Raw genomic sequence first — 19,667 nt, forward strand, 5'->3', positions numbered from 1 at the left:
ACTGAAGAAATGTCCTATTCTTGAGGCAAATTATTTTTTTTTACCTCTTTCTTAGCTTCATGTATTAATGAAGGGCTTACAACATATCCACTCTCCCAGTTTCTGAGTTCCTGACAGATTAATGCCACTACATTAATGAATTTAAATATTCCATATCAGCAGTCTTCCTCTTCTGACACTCATTACCCAAATATGCTTTAGTAATAGTCAAGCTGCATGATACTAAACTATTTAAGGTCCTAAGCCTATAAATCCATGATTTTTTTTCTGATTTTTTGGATATAATATAATTACTCTATTTTTCCTCTTAAACTTACATCTTGAACCACAGTTATCTGATGGTGTACAAAGTCCTATTCCAGCATGAAGAATCAGAGTACAGCAATTTTAAAGATAATCTTTTTTCAAAAATATCTATATACTGTCCTTTCAATAGTTATCTTCCAAACTAACTTGCTGCTATCACGTGTCCATGCCCTGGCAATGCTCTTGGATTACAGCAGTCTGCCAGTATTTCCCACACTCTTTCACTGACTCCTTTACCTTTAGACTATGTAATATTCCCAAGCCTTTCTTGAAGCCTTCAATAAGGAGTTAATATCCATTATATTTCTTCTACTTTTTTCACTTTTCCATTCAGCCATCACAGCCCCTGTGCTGTTCTATAAGCAGGTGAGGTTCCTGCAGCAGAAAAGAGGTACAGCAGAAAACGCAGTGGGGCAGAGGGGGGTTTATTTTGGGAAGAACATCTGCATAGAGAAGAACCTTCCTATGCATGTGTCCTCACACACATCTCTGTGTTGATGTGAGTTTCTCTTTTGGCTGCGGTTTTCATTTATGAGCATAAATCTGTCTGGGTTGCCACGTGGCATTTTTATCTCCTGTGCAAGATAAAAATCCAGGTGGTGGTGTTGAGAACTGCATAAGACTAATGAAAGTTTTAATATAGCTTTGTTGAAAAGTAAGCTTATCGGTCTTATTAAAGTCATGTGTATCTGTTACATAAAACCTAACTGGCAGCTTGTTTCCCTCAAATTTGGCATGGAGGAGGCTACTTGATACTTCTATTTTTGTTGATCTTCAATTCCAAACCACTACAGTAATATTGATTCATTCAGTGTATCACACTGAGGTTGATGCTGCAGATGGCATAAAGTGATTAATCAAGGCAACAAGGATAGGATATCAATTAATGCAGAAAGCACATTATGTTTGTTTTGGGATGAAAGCAAGAGAGTCAGACTGCACTTTGCTTATTTACACAAACAAAATGCTACGTATAGCAAAGCTGGTTGAAGCTAGACATCAGAAGGTTCATCCTGTCTTATCCTCCCCGTATATTAACTGTGCATTCATGTCTGTGAATTTAGGATTGCAGTAGAATCCAGTGTGAATTGATTATATTCTTCTGTAATTCAAGAGTTGGAGGACTGGTAGCATTTAATACCTAGGCCATGCTTAATGATGTTTATATAACCTCTTCTTTAAAGTATCCTGCTCCATGGCCTTCTGAGGTATATACATTTTTCTCTTTCAACTCCCTGTTTAGAAAGCTTTCCCTAGATTTCCCTAAAACAAAGTAGGCTTAGAGGTTTTTGTGTTTTGGTTTGGTTATTTTTTTTTCATTTTCATTAGACGTTCTTTACAGAGAACTATTAATTCTCATCATAATTTCCTCTTACACTTTAGAAAACGATTTCTATGTTGACACCTTCATCCAACTTTTCCTTCAACTAAACAAACTAATTTCTTTCAAATTAACCAAATGTATACCTTAAATTCTTTCATTCTTTATTCTTTACACCCCTATTCTGTGTAATAGCATGTTATCTCTGCTGTTCTTAAAACATGCTCTTGAACAGTTAGGAAACCTAGTGGTATCAAGAGTATTTTCTGTGACTAGTTTTTTATGCAACACTTAGGTAAATATGACATCAAACATTATTACCTTATGGGTCTGTATTATATTATTGAACCATATTTGGGTTTTGCTTTGCTGTGAATCTTTTCTCCCTAACTGCTGATTTTCTTACAGGTTGTCTTCAATTTCAGTATCTGTGCTTGATTTTCTAAGTATTTTTAATCCTACATTGCATCAGGCAGTTTCTTCTTGTATGTTTAATCTTTTCTTCTTCATGAATTGCCATTTTTCTTATAATCCTTTATTCTTTAGATTATCTTCCCACACTGCTCACTCAGCTAGCTCATTCTCTGAGTGTGTTGAAGTCTGCCTCTTATCCTTGTTTAACTGCTGTCAAACCTTCCTTTCCTTGTAATAAAAATCCCTGCTTGATCTTTCATTGAAAATATCTTCTTTCTTCTAGTTTTTTTTTTGAATTCTGCCATAAAATTCATAAATGAATAAACTGTTCTTGACATCTTCTGGAATAAGAAGTTTTCCTAACCTGTTACAAGATATTCAATAATTGTGTCTCAGATTATAAGGTTTATCTGCATAACCTTCTGTATTTGAAGATACAAATGATTTTGGTACACTTCCAGTGTTTATTAACAGAAATGCCATAAGTAAGTAAGAACTAACTGCACATATAGACAGAGAAGATTTAAGTTGTTTTGCTGTGAGTGCCATATAAGAGAGACTCGCATTTCCCATTCATTTAAAAATATAATAGTGGAGAAAATTTAAAAGTTAAGAATTGGTTTCTGCAGATAGAAAAGCCAAATGGGATGCAAAAAAAATAAATTATTATGAAGACTAAGAAGTGCTTTTATATAAAATTACCCATTATATGGCCAGGACTCTCACATTTGTGCGTTCACTGAGTCTAGAGTTTTCCATTGTTTAACTTTACCACATTGCTTTAAAAATGCAACTCTCTGGGAAGAAACTGGATAATTTGTCCACTTAATAGAATAAGCAGTATAACTAAGTTAGCACAAGTGAATATATTTTTTAAAAGAGTTAACTCTTATCAAGTGACTCTAAACTTTATAGAAATCTTAGCTTCTAAGTGCTGCTTGGGCCAGCTGGTAGGCGGGTATTGAGCATTAGCTGAACATTAATCCTTTAGTAGATGGACTTGTTTCGGATGGGATGGAACATCTTTGAATGAAAAGATTTGCCAATGCACAGGTGGAAAAAGCAGAAAGAAATATGTAAGAGACTTTATAGTAGGGCTCAAAGGGAGAAGTGAGAATAGGAGACTCTTTAGTGGGCAAGAGAATGAGGGAACAGCTGAAACAAACAGATGGTGGCACAAGATATATTCATGCAGCAGCCCAAACAGATGACAGGTTAAGAAGGAAATAAAAATTTCAGGAAACAAAGTTACAGTCCATTCAAATAGCAATAAATATGTGTTTATAAATGCAAGAAGCATAACATAGGAAAGAGGTATAAAATGGGCAGTGAGAGTGCAAGTGACGGTGGACTATAAATTTCACCAAGTAGAAACCCTGTGCATCTTCAGTGTAAAGTATTAAAGATTGCTGCAGACATTGCAAGGAAGGGTTGCTTTTTAGGAGAGAACATCAGCACATGAGATGGAGGAACTCTGAGATCTTATCAAGAGTAAGACCTATAAATTTAACTTAGTATTTCTAAAGCATTTTGCTAAAAAGTATTTAGGTTTTGAAAAAGGGCAAGAAAAAACATCATCTTTCAAGCAGGGATGAGCATGCTGATGAGAAACAAACAGAAAATACCCCATTCTCTACTTAGAAAGTCACTTGGAATCAAAATCCTGATTAGTCTCAATGAAAAGCCTAAAACCTTCTCTGTCATATCTGCAGTCACATTCTTTATCTTTTGCAGTATACAGGAAAGAATTTAATATGCAGAATTGCATGTGCTATAAGAATAGGTTCTCTTTAATAGAAGAAACTGACTTTGCAATCTTGTAATTGCATGGTTAGGGAAAATGACATTGAAGTATGAGCTTCTAATTATTTTCTATTGAGGTTTTCACAAACATTTTCATAGGTTTTATTCTCAAAAAATGGAGGAAAAAAACCACCAACAACAAGAGAATCAGTCCCCATATGCAGTCTTTGAATTCTTATCCTATTATCTGTCTCCATTCCTCTGTTTCTATATTCAAATTCTATTTGAAACCAGTGATTCCAGCTGAACTCGTATTCATGTTGGCCTTGTATCAAATTCAAGATAATGTATTCAGTGTTTTCTGAGGTTTAGATGGGAATTTTGGGCTTCATAATCTTATCCTAAATCAATAATGGCCAAAGAACCTGGAATGCCAGAACCTGGAAAGCTGCAAATGTGGTTTGTTTGTTTGTTTGTTTGTTTGTTTTTGGTTTTTTAAATTATTCTGACTTTATTTAAATGTTTTTTTTTTTTAAGCAGGATAGAATTTGTTTTATTTACAAATGATATTTTGAAACCACCACTTTGAATTGTATAGTGCAGTCTGACTATACTGTATTCTGAATCATTTATTTTTATCACAATGTAGACTGAAAACTTCCTAACCTAAAGTATGGTTTAACTGGAGTGCATTTTCTTTGCTCTTCTCTTTCAGCCATTGTGAATACAGAATTTAGACCTAAATTGACTAAGAACTTTGGTACAAACCGTTCAGCACATGAAGGCTATACACACACCTCAAGGACTTTTTTCCTGGGAGTTCACTTGTTTGTTTTTTTTTTCTAAAAATTTAATTTATTTAGCTGATTAGAAAAGGAATAAGAATGCATATCATTCAGTATAGGAGTGACCGTGCCATGACTACTTTGATGTCCTCAGGATAGGTGGCAGCAGTCTGTCAGTGCTTCTCATAGACAGTCCTGAGACTTCAGGTGCAGTTTGTCAGGAAGTACAGTGAGTGAACACACACACTGGTTGGATTAATCACTAACTGTGAAGGACATTCTCTGCTCCATGGTTGTACATGAGCCTGGGTCTCTCAGCCATGCTTGGGCACTTGCCAATCGCTGACAGCAGGCGTCGTCACTGCCTGCTTGTGTCAGCAATGGCACATTTTACCTGCAAGCAAAGGCAAGGTCAGGTTGCCCTCAGCACAGTCCTGTATGGCAGTGCTGAGTTTCCATAAGTGTGCAGTAGCTATTAGCTTTTTCTCCCTAAAATAAGGAAAAGGAACCAAACTTGCAGCATTTCCATACTTAAATCTCCCTCTTCTAAAGTAGTCTGAATATACCTTTCTGTTACCAGGTCAGTCTCCAAAAAACAGCATGAGAACATAGACAGTCCCTTCACCTGTTTATGTGGCATGCCCTTTTTAAAGCTCCCTAAATCTTTTTGTTTAGAATTGTTATGTTCCTGTGAAGATCATCCCATTATAGAATCAGACGTGAAATTTGGTTAACTGATAATTCCAGAGAGGAAAATTTCCTGTAAATGAGTTCTTCTGGTTTCTGATGGTCCTTCCTTTTGCGCCCTGTCCTTTTCCCTTTTCTAATAAATTTGGTGTTTGCATCTGTTAAGTTTCAGTCCCTTTTCCATGCTGTGCAAGGACTGAAGTAAATCGGACAAAAAATTGAGGGAGTAACTATACAAGACTGTTTGCAAGGGGGAAAAAAAAAAAAGGGAGAGTACCTGATTAAAATTCATGTTTGAAATATTCAATGGCACATTTAAATATTCCTTTAAATCTGTAGCTGGTATTTGTAATATTTCCTCCCTGGGATTTACAAGGCCAAGGAAAAAAAGAAAGAAAAGAAGGAGGCTTAGTGTCACAATATGAACTGTAAATATCTAATTAATCCAGTCCTTTCCAGCTGCTCAGCTGCTTCCAAATGTTGTTTTGACTATCAAAGAAATGCCTAAAATGCTTTTAATCCAAAGTACACTGGGAATTACTTTGTCGACTCCTTTGTCTGTTGTTGATATGGACCACCAAATTTTCAAGAAATTCTCAGGAAAAAAATATTCTCTTCAGGGAATGCTAAATGCTTAGTATCAGGGAGAAGCAGCTTAGAGAAAGGAGGAATGTAATTGTTTTTCATTCCAACAGAAAAAATTTGTTATTACCATCACCAAAGAAGCAAACAGATCAACTGAGTAAATAGAACATGGGCAATCAAAGTGAAATATTCAACAGCTGAATTTTTAAAAGAGGACAACATATGTTCTTCATCTGAAGACTGGGAGACAGAATGAGTGGGTAGAAAATAGCCTGAGTGATTTCCAAGGTGGGATGGAGCAGTCAGCTCTTTTGGTGGAAATCGCAGGAGAAGCACCAGTGTGTCCACAACCTTTAAGCTCAAAATACAGCCCGAAATCTGCAATTATTTATAGTTTTTAACTGAGTTAAAACCTATACAGGGCTTAACTCAGGAGGTTGAAGTTTTCAGCCTCTGCCAGCTGGCGCACTCCCAGACAAGGTGCTATGACTGTTCCTGGGGCAGGAAAGAAATGGGGATAGGGAAGGAGCAATGGTTTGGCTTCTGTGCAGGTGTGTAGGCACTGCTGACACAGTTGCTCTTAAGGTTGGAGAGTGGACCAAAGCCCAGTTTTTGCTAAGTTCAACATAGACAAATTGACCCTCAAACTTAAATTCAAGTACATAAGTGTGAAGTCCTGCTGGTGTTTTTGAGAGTACAGCCTTTCTCTTTCTTATCACCATTCTTGAGGCTAACATTGTAAAAAGCTAATAAAACAGAGATGATTTATTCCTACACCTGGAGAATATTGAGATGAAAAACTTCACTTTATCTGAGGAGATAGTGCAGCAAAAGGACAAAGTCTTCTCATCAAAGTTACTACGTGCATGCAAAGTTGTGGTTGTACTCCTGCTATACTTTTGGCCCATCAAAGATTATGTTTAAACTAGGTAAAGAACTAAGGGATCATATTATCAGTGGTCCATTCTATCTAATTATAATCAATTCAGCAATGGTAGGTTAGTAGCTGTCACCAGGGTATTTGTACATCCATACTTGTAGCCATAGGACAGCAGAGGAAGGGGCACTGAAGGACAGACCTTCAGTGAGTAAGGAATGAGGTGCTGTGGTTCCACAAGGTGGCACTAAGAAGTTGTAGAATAGTGTGACTGAATTATTTTTTTTTTTAGTTCTGTTAGAGTATTAATTCTGAAATTTTTCAATATAACTGTAGTGGCCTTTCAACCATTAGTCTGCAGTAGAAAATATCCCCATTTCCATGAAGATATGTTTTCTTTGTGAGGGAACTAAACAAGCAAGAAAAAAAAAAAAAAAAAAAAAAAAAAGCCTTTATCAATTTTTGAAACCACTTGCAATTTGCAAAACACATTTAATGGATTCATGGCATTCACTTTAAAGACTTCTGTGAACATGCACATTTCATTGTATGCATGTGTTCAGGTATAATTCTCAATTGTTAAGTCCTCCCCTAGAATAGTTTTATATAACTACACCATACATTAGAGTTCTTCATCCTATTTTCACAATATGCTGAGACCATTTAATGGTTTTAGGCCCCTATTTTCAGTACAGAATCATATTCAGAGTAAGTGAGATTCTCCAATAATCTTCCAATACATAGCAAACATAATTTTTATTTTAAGGTGAAAGAAGTATTAACATTAGATTGTAATGTGAGCTAATTGTTAGAGTGTCATTATTTCTTTTTGTTATTAGGCTATAATTACACAGATTATAATTAGACTATGAATTAATAAGCTAACATTGTAGCTTGAAGTTTGAGATTGAATTACAGTGAATGGAAGATATTAGTGATAGGGAAGATTGCAAATACACATGGAAAGTCTGGGAGAAATAATTTACTGTGGATGAATGTCTAAAATAGTATTTCCAAGGACCTGCTCTATTTCCCTTCAAACATGTGCCACAATCAAAACATTTTTCCATTGGTGTCAAGGGGACACTTGCATAGCTAAATGCCTTGCTGAATCATAGTATAGAGGGTCAGCTATGGAAACACTTGAGTGATGTCAAATGGATTGTCAAATCTTATGAATTAATGCTTTCTTCATGCCTAGAAATTCAAAGATGTCCAGCCTGCAATTGTCTTTGCATTGAAATATTTGAGCACTAAATTCTTTTTTTTTTTTTTTAAATGTGGGTTTTTCTTCCCAATTTCCCCAAGTCTACACATATTTTTGGAGAGTACCCACAGCAAGATACAGATTCTAATGCAGCCATAAATGTCAAAAATATGACTTGATACATTTCTGCTGGTGTATCATGCCATTCTTTTTATTTCCTCATTTGACATAAAATTGTGAATTCTGCATTCTGAGTTCTAGACCTTTCAAACTTCACACCCTTAGCACTTGACGAGGTTTCATACCCTGCTGCTTAGGTCATCTCTTTTTTTTCCCGATTGTGTTAAGGGCAAAATGCATTGGCAGCCTGAGAGTTACACACAAAAGCCTGAATCTCCAACTTCTGATCTTTCCTTAGCCTGCCATTCAAAGCAGTGGAAGTTATGAATGTGCTCAAACTGAGAACCATGAACTCATCCCTCTTTTGTTCAAGCACTGAACTCTCATTTAAAAGACTAGAGCCACCACTGTCCCAGTAATTTTGAAAAGGATGAGCCTTGCTCAGTCTGTCACAAGAAAACCAGCTTAACTCATGGGATTGAACCAGAGAGCTGTATCCATTCGAATAAGTGATCGAAGGCCAGGGTGCAGGCTGGAGAAATGCCCACAGTTATCCATACTTTTAATTGTTATCAGACCCAGCAGTATGGTTCCTGATCTGTGGCAGTCTACTCTTTTAACAATGTCTGTGTTCAGTTCAGGGTTAACATGAGGCAGGACTTGCTACCAAAAAATTCTGTAATGAGACGACCTGATACGGGGGTGGGCAGGGAGGGAGGATAGCCCTGTAGTGTAGCCACAGGAATGTGGGCCATGCTGTGCCACTTGCCCTTATGGCCTGAGAAAGAAAATGGTTTATGTCCCATTTTATGTAATACGTAAAGATAGCCTAAGGGATACTAAAACTGCTCTCCAGTATATAGTTGTGAGTCTTGCCCCTGCTGTTAAACTCAGAATTTTTGTTTCTCTTCTCCCTGTGCTTCCTAGGGAAAAAAAAAAAAAAAAAAAAGAAGTTCCTTTACATTTATAGCTATAACACAGATGGTTCAGGAACCTTAGTCCCTGGAAGTCCTGAACTGAGCAGTTCAGCATAACAGATTATGGGCCATAATTTAGGTGAAACTGTATTTGGTGTTCCCTAGTGACCTACTCTTAGGTGGTTTCCTAATTAGTATACTGGATTTTTAGATCGTCCTCTGAAGTTCTATTCTCCATTCAAATCAGTCCTTTGTTCTCGGTTAACTCACAGCAGAATCCAAAATCATCTTCAAATTTCTGACCACAGATGTAAAGATGTAAGGAAAAAAATGCATTCACAGTTTTAGCTGTGGGAGCTTGAAAACCACACAACATTTCCCTGACCTACAGCAGAAACACCAAAACGAGGAAGTGGTTTACAGGCTATACTTATGAGGGATTTAGAAGAAATAGTGCGTAATGGAATACAGAAAAGCAGTTTTAAAATTTTATTCAGAATAATAGGCTTCTTATATTGTCCTTTTATTTCACAAGTGTCCCTATTAAATATAAAACACAAAGTTTCCTCACATCTGATAAACTATAAACACATTAGTGGGGAAAATAATTTCATGGATCATGCTGGAATTGCTGAATTATTTATTCCTTTTTTTCACAGTTTTTTCTTGGTCTATGGTAAGAGAGATTATCTGTGAATCTATACCTGTAACTATGAAGACCAGAGTAAAATGTTCTGAAATTATACCGTCATCGTGAAAACTGAAGTTGCATGATTTGATGAGATCAGTTATTTTACTCAGTCGGTTTGTTTATTTAGTGGTAGAGAAAGATGCAGTCTTGATATTCTTACACATTAGACATGAAATGACAGGATTCATCTTGCCTACATCTATCTGAGTGAATTAATTGTATTGCTCTCTTGATATCTGATAGAAGAGACAAATGTATCTCCAAAGGTCAATTAATCTTCTCCTGAACAGAGAAACGAAGAGATGCACACAAATGGTTATGGGACCTCTCTCATTCCAGTAGCACAGAATTCAAGACAAATAATTTATCTGTCAAAAAATATGCATGTTGATACACTCTGAGCTGTTTGCAGAGTGGTGGCCATTTCTCACACTCTCGTAGGCCCATGGCAGGGGAGTTGGAACAGGATGATCTTTAAGGTCCCTTCCAACCCCAATGATTCAATGATTCTGTGATTCATTCCAGATCGCCTACACATATATCACAGAATCACAGAATATGCCAAGCTGGAAGGGAACCACAAGGATCATCAAGTCCAACCCTTAGCCCTGCAAAGAACCATCCCCAAGAGACACACCATACGCCCGAGAGTATCATCCAAACACTTCTTGAACTCTGGCAGGCTTGGTGCTGTAACCACTTCCCTGGGAACCTGTTCCAGTGCCCAGCCACTGTCTGAGTAAAGACCTTCTTTCTAATATCCACCCTAAACCTCCCCTGACACAGCTTCAGGCCATTGCCTCGGGTCCTGACACTGGTCCCCACAGAGAAGAGATCAGTGCCTACCCCTCCTCTTCACCTCACAAGGAAGTTGTAACTGCAATGAGGTCTCCCCTTGGTCTCCTCCAGACTGAACAGACCAAGTGACCTTGGCCACTCCTCATACAGCTTCCCCTCAAGGCCCTTCACCATCTTCATTGCCCCCTTTGGATACTCTCTGGTAGCTTAATATCTTTCTTATATCGTGGTGCCCCAAACTGCAGACAATATTCAAGGTGAGGCCGCCCCAGTGCAGAGCAGAGTGGGACAATCCCCTCCCTTGCCCAGCTGGTGATGCTTTGCCTGATGCCCCCCAGGGACACAGTTGCCCTCCTGGCTGCCAGGGCACTGCTGACTCATATTCAACTTGCCATCAACCAGGACCTCCAGGTCCCTTTCAATGGCATTGCTTTCCAGCATCTCATGCAGTAGCCTAAACAGCAAGTACTTTGTGCTTCGTTACCCCTTTGAATTAACTTCACTCAAGCTGTTAATTTTTCTGTAATACTTTTAATATGATCTACGCAAAAGAAACAACTAATTTAATATTTCTTAATTTTATTCCAATAGCAAAATGAAGAAATAAAATGGATAAAATGCAACTGAGATCTATAGGGAAAGCAGCCTTTTCATGGGTACCTCTTCATTTTTGTTGTCTTCTCAACTCTCTTGAGTGCCATTGTCCTTAATATTTGCAGTAAACAGAATCTTTTTTTATTCACCTCAGTGCTTAAGATCTTCTGCTAGGGAGAAACAAAAATAACAAATTAATACTATAATTAGACTATTATATTTTCTTCAATACAGTAATTCTTCCTCTATTGTTTTTGGCATTCTTTTCTGTCTACCATTTCCTCTGATTAAGAGTTGGATTTTTGCATCTATTCCTTTGATGTCCTTCATAGATTCCTAAGATAAGTCAGACTGCAAGTAACCTCCAGAGCTCTCTAGTCTAACGTCAGGTCTAAGATCAAGCCAGGTTGCTCGGGGCCATATCTAGTCTGGTCTTTAAAATGTCAGAGGAGGCAGACTTTACAGCTTTACTGGGCAGCCTGTGCCACTCGCTGTCTGAATGCCCTGACATTAATTCTGTTCTTGTTTTGCTGGCTAATAAACATATTCCTCTACTTCTGGTGGGTTGACCTTGGCTAGACACCAGGTGCCCAGCCAGCCACTCTGTCAGTCCCCTTCCCAGACAGACAGGGGAGAGAGTAAGATGGAAAACAACTCGTGGGTTGGGATAAGGCAGTTTAATTAAAGCAGCAGCAAAGCAAAAGCTTGTGTGAGCAAAAGCAAAGTGAAAGATAACACAGTTTATTCTCTACTTCCCATGAGCAATGATGGGCAGCCACCTCGGAGAAGCAGAGCTTCACAGCACATGTAATGGTTCCTAAGCAGGCAGCCATTGGAGACAACGAATGCCCCCCTTCCTGCTCCTTGCCTTAGCTTTTGTATCTGAGCTGACATCATATGGTATGGAATATCCCTTTGATCAATCTGGGTCAGCTGGCCTGCTTGGGTCCCCTTCCAGCTTCTTGCCCTTGATTGAGGAAGGAATGTTACAGTGTTGTGCTGTGCTCAGCAGTAGCCAAAACATTGGTGTGTTATCAACACCCTTCTAGCTACCAATGCAAAGCACAGCACTGTGAGGGCTGCTGTGGGGAAATGAACTCCAGCTTAGCCAGACCCAATACAATACTGTAAATAATTAATACAGAGAGTAAAAGTTTCAGTGAGGAAGATGCAGAGAATTAGCTCTGGACTTCAACTCCCTATGTTAGAAATCAGGATTTTTATATTTCAGAGCAGTTTGAAGACTGTACCTGAATGAGCTGGCGGAGTGGGTTCCCATCTCCAGTTCTTCTCAATTCTAAGGGTACAAGTTTTCTAGAAGTACTTTGCTTAGATCAGTCCTGTTGAAAATCAGAAAGTGTGACAGCTCCTATTTGTTTTTCTGATTGTTCCATTGGTTTTTAGTGCTTTAAAAGCTGTGTTTCTTTATTAAGAGAATAAATAGACAATTTGCCCTTTCTCTAGGAAATGGGTTGGGAAAAAAATGTCAGTTTTCTGGTGTGGATGGGAGAGAGGAAACATCATGGCAAAAGGACCCAGGAACTGTGGTTTACACAGAACCTAAGAGGCTGCAGAGAAGCAAAGAGAAGAAATAACCAGGCCTCAGTGGTGGTGGATAACAACTTCTTGGGATCAAAGACTACTTGACAGTTTGCTTCAACTCAGAAATCCACTTAGTTGGTTGAAATCAAGCTTAAAGGACAGGCAAAGGGAGAGGTGGTCATACCCATTGTGTCTGATCTAGTTACTCCAAGTATTCTTAGTCATAAATTCCCTATTAAAAGAAACTAAATCTCTTTTTTAATTATTTTTAATTTGTTTAATGGTCTATTGTCTTCTTTGGAGAGATACCTATAAGGAAAATATATAGACAGATGCACTCAGTATTTTGGCTGACTGGGTCCTGTCACAGAAAACGTTAGCACAGAGCATTGGGTTTTTGCTAAAATTGGCTTGTTTAGTTTGACTTGCTGACTCATTTTTCCAGCTGGTCTGTCATTCTACTCAATTCCAGATGAGGCAATAGGAAAAAGAATACTCTTTTGAATATCCCACCCTCTTGCCAAACCAAGTAATAATTAAAACCTCCAATTTTCATTGCAGTTCTTTATCTCTGTTAATTATCCGAGGAACAGTAAATCAGATATATTGTCGCCTGCTTGTTGTCAATAATTTAAATTCTAAATTCTTTATAGATTTGTTGCAGATTTAACACACTGCTTCTTTTCCCTAAATTACATACCATTTCGCAACTTGAATCCAATTCAGTGCTTCATTTTTATATTGAGATCAAATGCTAGACAGTCCAGTCTAATTGACTCATGTGTTTTTTACACACACAAGAAAACCCACATGATGTAGTAACTTTTAAACCAAAAGAAATATTAGGTCTCTGAAGTATCTAACTAGTGTCCTTCAGTGGGTTTTTTCCATAGTTTCTGAGGAGAATGTATTCTGAATCAAGCATTTAGTGGACACTAAACTGGAAGCAGTGTGAGTCCAAAAAAACCAGGGATTTAGTAGGCAGGTACCTTGTGAGTTGAGAGGTGCCAATAGAAAATACCATTGTGATATTCAAACTGGAAAAAAAAAAAAAAAGCAGAAGCAGAAAGATCCATTTGAAAAATTATAGCTGACGGTTTGTAAAAGAAGTCAAGCATAAATGGGGGATGTCAAATGTTGTATAGTATTAAAATAATAAATCAGATGTAAACATACGAGGTGAACTCATGTTTGCACTATCAATAGTGATGTTTTCAAGGTAATAGAAAGTATTTTTCTTCTGTCTTAATCCTTATGAACTATGAGAACAAAATTTTATCTTCACTTAGGCACAGTCATTTCCATACCTCTCTGTGTAACCAGAAATGTAATTGGTTTGACTTATTACTGGGGAATGACCCTATACAGAGAAGTCTTAAATTAAAAACCAAGCACTTGAATAGTATTCAGTGCAGCAGAGTAGTTGCTTTAATGCTTGTATGGATAAAGCAAATCAAAACATATTTTTAATTAAAAATGACATCTAACACAAAGCTTTGTTTGCCCTCCTTGCATATAGGGGTCAAGACTAATAAAGTTTCACCATTTTCTAGCTGCTGATGGATGATGTAGAGCTATTCCTACAGCTCTTGGTTAATACTTAAGCTCTTATAATGTCACACAATTTTTGTTGCTTATTTGAGAAATGAAAGCTTAGGTACTAATTGCACATACTAGATAATATGATGAAAATTTGTATATGATGTCATCAAAAAACTTAGCAATTATCAGTAGTTTACAGGGAATCTCTGCAATTTTATATTGTGAATATTATTTAAAGAAAACACTACCTTATTACTCAGTTATAGCCTGCGTGAAAATTATTTCTATTGTTTTGATTTTAATCATAGTCTTCAAGTTCCACAGAAAGAAATTTGTATTCTGATTTCATGTCATGATCTGTGATTTGCACATTGAAGAGGTGAAATTAAAGACCCATAAAGAAAGAAATACTTGAAAAGGAAAAGTAGTCTGATCTTTGGACAGAGGGACATGAGTATAGTGAACAGTTTATTAAAATTGTTGGGAAAACTTTTTTCCAGCTTCTACAGAAGCACTCATTTTTATGTGACTCATATTTGTAATTTTTCTATGTGTATTGTAGGATTTTTAATGTTTATACAGCAATGCCAGGATTGGTTTTAAAGTTTTCTCATCCAAATTAAAAGATTTGCCTGGAAAATAATTTCAGCTGAAAAGCATGTTCTCAGTCCAAGACTTGGAGAGAATTTGGTGAATTCTGTCTGAAGCCATGACTCCTTACACTTACTGAGATAGATTAGAGTTGTGTTGTCTAAACAGAATAGAATTATGCTAATAAAACACATAAATGATTATCAAGAGCTTAAAGTGAAATATCAGAAACTTAACCCTTCTATGAAAATCTCTTGAAGTAATTTAATGATTTTACATGAAAAAAGACTAAAGTTGCAGCAAAATGAGAATTTGTTTTCTGTAGTATCTGGAAATTTCAAAATTTTTTTCCTGAAATTATTTTATATCCTAAAAAGTCCTGTTTTGCATTGTTTTGAATTATACTGCCAGGAATATATTCTTTTTAATTCACTGGTAAACATCTAGTATTACCTCAACTAACTTAACAAAACCTGAGAAGTTATTATTACCACCTTAGAAAAAAACCCAAGAATCTAAATGTTTCATGAATGATCACCAATGTAAGACCTTTGAAGTATGAAAGATGCGTGAAAGAATATTATTCTTGCGGTTCTACTTCATGAAAAAAATAATAGGCATACATAAAATGGCATAATTTATTATATCTTTTATCTTTCACATTTCTTGTGGTGAAAAAAGGTTCACTGTTTTCTTTTTCTATTCAAATGTAAGAAAAATCCAAGCATAATTAAGTTGAGAGTCGCAGCTAATAAATTATGTATAGTTAAGTTATATGCATTGGTTTTTAACTTGCACAGGTACGTGTGTTCACATTTTCTGTTGGTCAACATAATTATGACAAGGGACCCATACAGTGGATGGCCTGTGAAAATAAAGGTACTGTGTTCTTCTTTGAAACTGATCTTCACTAGATCTTTGGATAGGTGTTCTCTTTATTATTCTCTAAAAGTGGCAGATTTTTCAGCTTGATTTTTAGCTCTATTGTATTTGTTAATAAAAGTTCCAAAAAGTATATGTGTATATCTATAAACAAGAAGCCTGCATGTTTATTTCTGATTAATTTATTTAAAACATCATGTAGTACAAAAACTACCACAGTAGTTTTTATATTAATAAATTGTTATTGTTCACTTTTGAGAATATTTGTTGTAATAGCCATCTATGACAAGATGGAACTGATGACAGATAAGAAATTGAGCAAAGCTGTTTTAAATTAAGTGGTCTGGACAAAAGGGTTTTTGTTTGGTTAGCTGGCTGGTTAGATTTCTTTCTGTTTTCCTCAAAACTTACAAGGGATCAGATGACTTAGAATATTTTTCCCTTTTATAATGAAAATATCAAAATTATCCTTGCTGTGATTTCTTAGCTTCTGAGACCATCTTGCAGTTTCTATTTTTATTCTGATTTATGCAGCAGAAAAAAAAGTAAAACAGGTGAAAGTAAGGAAGCAAAATGCTTTCTGCTTGGAATTTCTACTATAAATTTTCACATGAAAAATATGCTCATAAACATTTTTAGAGTGTGAGAAATAGGTGTCTCAAATACCTTACAGTATAACTATAGAACAAGGCATAAGATATACAGTTAAAAAGAAAATACATAATTTATCAAACAATATTTCTCATACTTTAAATACAGCAATTTTCAGGCCTGACCGAAAATGTGCAATTATTTTACAAATCATTGAGAAGCAAGAGGTTAGAGGTGAGATAGATTAGAAAGGGTCTTGAAAATTAAGACTGCTGGGGAAGGAGATAAAGGTATGCTCAGGAAGAAGAATAAAATAATGGAAAGAAGAGAAAAAGGTACAGATACAGAAAAAGAAAATGTAGAAGAATCTGTAGCCTATATGAATAGTACAGGTATCACAACCTCATTAATCCCTCAGCATGCCAGCAAGATTTGCAGAAGATACTGCAACTTCATGAAATGAAGACTGTATTGTCAAATAACTACAGAAAATTGACATTTATATTTCAAACAAATTTTTTTTTTTTACTTACATCTTTGTATCTCAAAATACTGTGTGCATGTGACTTCCATTGTTTAAAAATAAATGATAACCATCTGGCTTAAAGCATAACCACCTATGTCATTTAGGCAAAATGATCATAATCTTCTTCCAAAATTGATGTGATTATTTGTTTGAACATCCAAATAAGCAGGTTTTTTTAAATTTTTCCTAATTAAAAGTTTGTATGTCAGAAAATAAGTCTCAGTGCCTGGCTTTAGTCTTATTAGTCCATATACACAATGTTTTTAATTCAAACAAATAAGTGATAGAATTAAAGCTGAATAAAGACATGTCTGATGTTGAATCAGAAGGAATACCCATTAGATTTTTTCATCCTTTCCAGAGAATACCTTATATTTTTATACCCTTGTGGCAGCCCATAGCTATATTTGCATTCCTATATGCATTCAGCATATAATTATGCTGAATATCACAGCATATTAAAATAACCATTAAATATGCTTGCACATCATAGTAACTGGGATTTCATGAGTACAAACTCAGTACTTTATCTAGACTTAAACAAAACAGACAAAAGAAACACACCATACACTCTCATTGCCTGAGAGTAACTAGCTCAGTCTGAATGGCACGGTGACCCATCATATGTGGCCACGCATTGTGGTGGCATCTACTAAAAAACTACTAATACATGATAATTCTTATAAAAATTAAACTAGAAATTCATCAAGATTAAGAGACTAGCAATATATTACAGTAAGATGACATTATTTCTGTTCCAAATTTTAGGTTATTATTATGAAATTCCTTCTATTGGAGCCATAAGAATAAACACCCAGGTAAGTGTTTTGGACAAATCCAGATCAGTTTTAACACAGAGAAGTGGAGTAATTCCTGTTCTTAAACATGTTTTCTTTTCCCACCTGCTTGAATCAATTAAATTGTACTACATTAAAAACAGCGAAAAAAATAAGGCTTTCTTCTACATATGAGGGATTATTCTGTTAAAGTATTCTAACTTTTTCTTTTAAGTGATTGCAGTGAGCCAATTTAAAATGTGGTCCCTGTTTCCCTGGCCAGCTGGCCCACAGCAGCCTCCGTGCATACTTGTCACGTTAACATCCTCTGAAGGGGCTGACCATGTGCACACAACAGAGCATCTGAAGTGTTCTTTATCCTGCAGACCTCTGCATATGGACTCATTTGTCTCAGTTTTTCTCTTATATAGTCCCTAAAACTTTGACCCTGAGACATGACAGCAATTTTATTGTAAAGGTCTATAAAAACAGTAATTTTTTATTATGTATCTAGGCATTCATAGTCCACCTCCTGCCATACTTACAACATGGTCCAAAGGGTTTGTATTAAGTGGAGAATATTGTGGATGTATGTGAGGGGTTAGCTGTTCCTGCTAGAGTTTCTGAACTCATCTGGGCAGACACACTACACTCCTGCTTGTAGAGGAGGTTCCTGGGTGGATCCAATCTCTGCAAGAGACACCATTTTCCCCTTCAAAAAGGACTAAGGAATATTTTAGCAGACATGCATGTAGTTAACTAAGGGCATAAGACTCTGGCATTACATGGTAGGATCCAAACTGACAGTGTAGAAGAGCAAGTATTCTTTTCAGTTATCTGAAAGTCCATGTACTCACATGTCCAGAACAGCAGAGAAATATCATGGCAGTTCTTTGTCCTTCCAAGGCCAGGCATGATTTTTTTTGGCAGAAAATAAGAGTCCTTTTTTGGCTTGAGTAAGTGTTCTTTGATTCTTTTAAACTCTTCCAGATAGTGTCTGGCAAGAGGTATCCCTAATATGTTCAGTCAAGTAGAAAAGGTTGAAAAGGTTGAAAAGTGAAACAAGTTTGATGGCATCCACTGCCAAAGCAGTTCAGAAATCTGACATCTTATAAGATCACCCGAGTTAGCTGCAATCCCAATCTGAAGGAAGGCAGGAACTAAGAGGTTTTATAACTCTGATTTTTTTTTTTTTTTGTTTCAATAGAAGTTATGCAAGTTGTTGCTGTAGGAGCTTAACATACCCAGCTGTTACACCACTCACCCTCCATCGCCCACACTCTCTTCTGGGTTGAAGGTTCTGCAATCTGCTTGTAATTTCATTATGTCATTAGCAATTAATTTTGGAACAAAAATAGTTGTAATTCTCACTTTGTGAAAAGAGAGTGGTGGTTATGGATGGATAAGGTCCATGTGACTGAGGCTGAAATAGGGAAATTACCTTGTCAGTAAATACTGCAAACTGAAGATTGAAATTTTTTGCGGTACAGTTTTAAAACAACAGTTAAATGCTGTTCCTAAATTATTGGTGAATTTTGAATTTTTTCCCATATTTTTTTATTTATTATTGTTTAATTTTGTATTGTTTCTGCTCTTTGATCTAATAACTGCCTTCTGATGACTTTATTACATTTTTTGGCAGGAATATCTGGATGTTTTGGGAAGACCAATGGTTTTAGCTGGAGAGAAAGCCAAACAAGTCCAATGGACAAATGTCTATCTGGATGCTCTGGTATGATTTCTATTTATCTCTGGTAAAGTAAGAATTTTAGCCAATCAGTAACCACAGGGGTCTGTTTTCCAGAGCATCCATTTTCTTACAGTTCCAAACATAATCTTATGTTTCCAATATCTATACAGTTCAAAAGAAAAATCTCTAGGAATAGAGCTATTTCTAGCATGCTGGTCAGTACTTGCACTTAGTATCCTTCTAATTGTTCTGAAATTTAAGAGAGAAAAGAAATTTATCCTACACAGATTTCTAAGTGTAGGTGACTGTTGCCCTCAACTTAAGAAAAGAAAAAGGAAGCAGATAGTTTTCCAGTGTTGTACCTGCTGCAGTAATTTGTTACATCACTGTTAAGGAATCCTTTTTTCTTTTTTTTTTTTTTTTTCCCCCCAAAGAGTATTCCAGGTGGAATGAAATCTATCAGTATTACTTGGTATTTGTAC

General features: G+C 36.3%; 1 protein-coding gene across 1 annotated transcript in view; it reads left to right on the top strand.

The window, feature by feature from the left end:
• The window catches only part of CACNA2D1 (calcium voltage-gated channel auxiliary subunit alpha2delta 1), a gene marked incomplete at its 5' end in the record, with an annotated part of 351,550 nt that overhangs the window by 279,711 nt on the left and 52,172 nt on the right, over window positions 1-19,667 (top strand). Inside the window, 3 exons of the mRNA XM_027886307.1 lie at window positions 15,521-15,599; window positions 17,488-17,537; window positions 19,138-19,227. Of these exons, the coding sequence (XP_027742108.1) occupies window positions 15,521-15,599; window positions 17,488-17,537; window positions 19,138-19,227 (219 nt within the window). The remainder of the gene's footprint in view (window positions 1-15,520; window positions 15,600-17,487; window positions 17,538-19,137; window positions 19,228-19,667) is intronic.

This window comes from Empidonax traillii, unplaced genomic scaffold, assembly GCF_003031625.1.
Source record: "Empidonax traillii isolate 1590-97213 ecotype Southwest subspecies unplaced genomic scaffold, ASM303162v1 scaffold185:size1678824, whole genome shotgun sequence".
In the NCBI taxonomy this organism is placed as follows: Eukaryota; Metazoa; Chordata; class Aves; order Passeriformes; family Tyrannidae; genus Empidonax; species Empidonax traillii.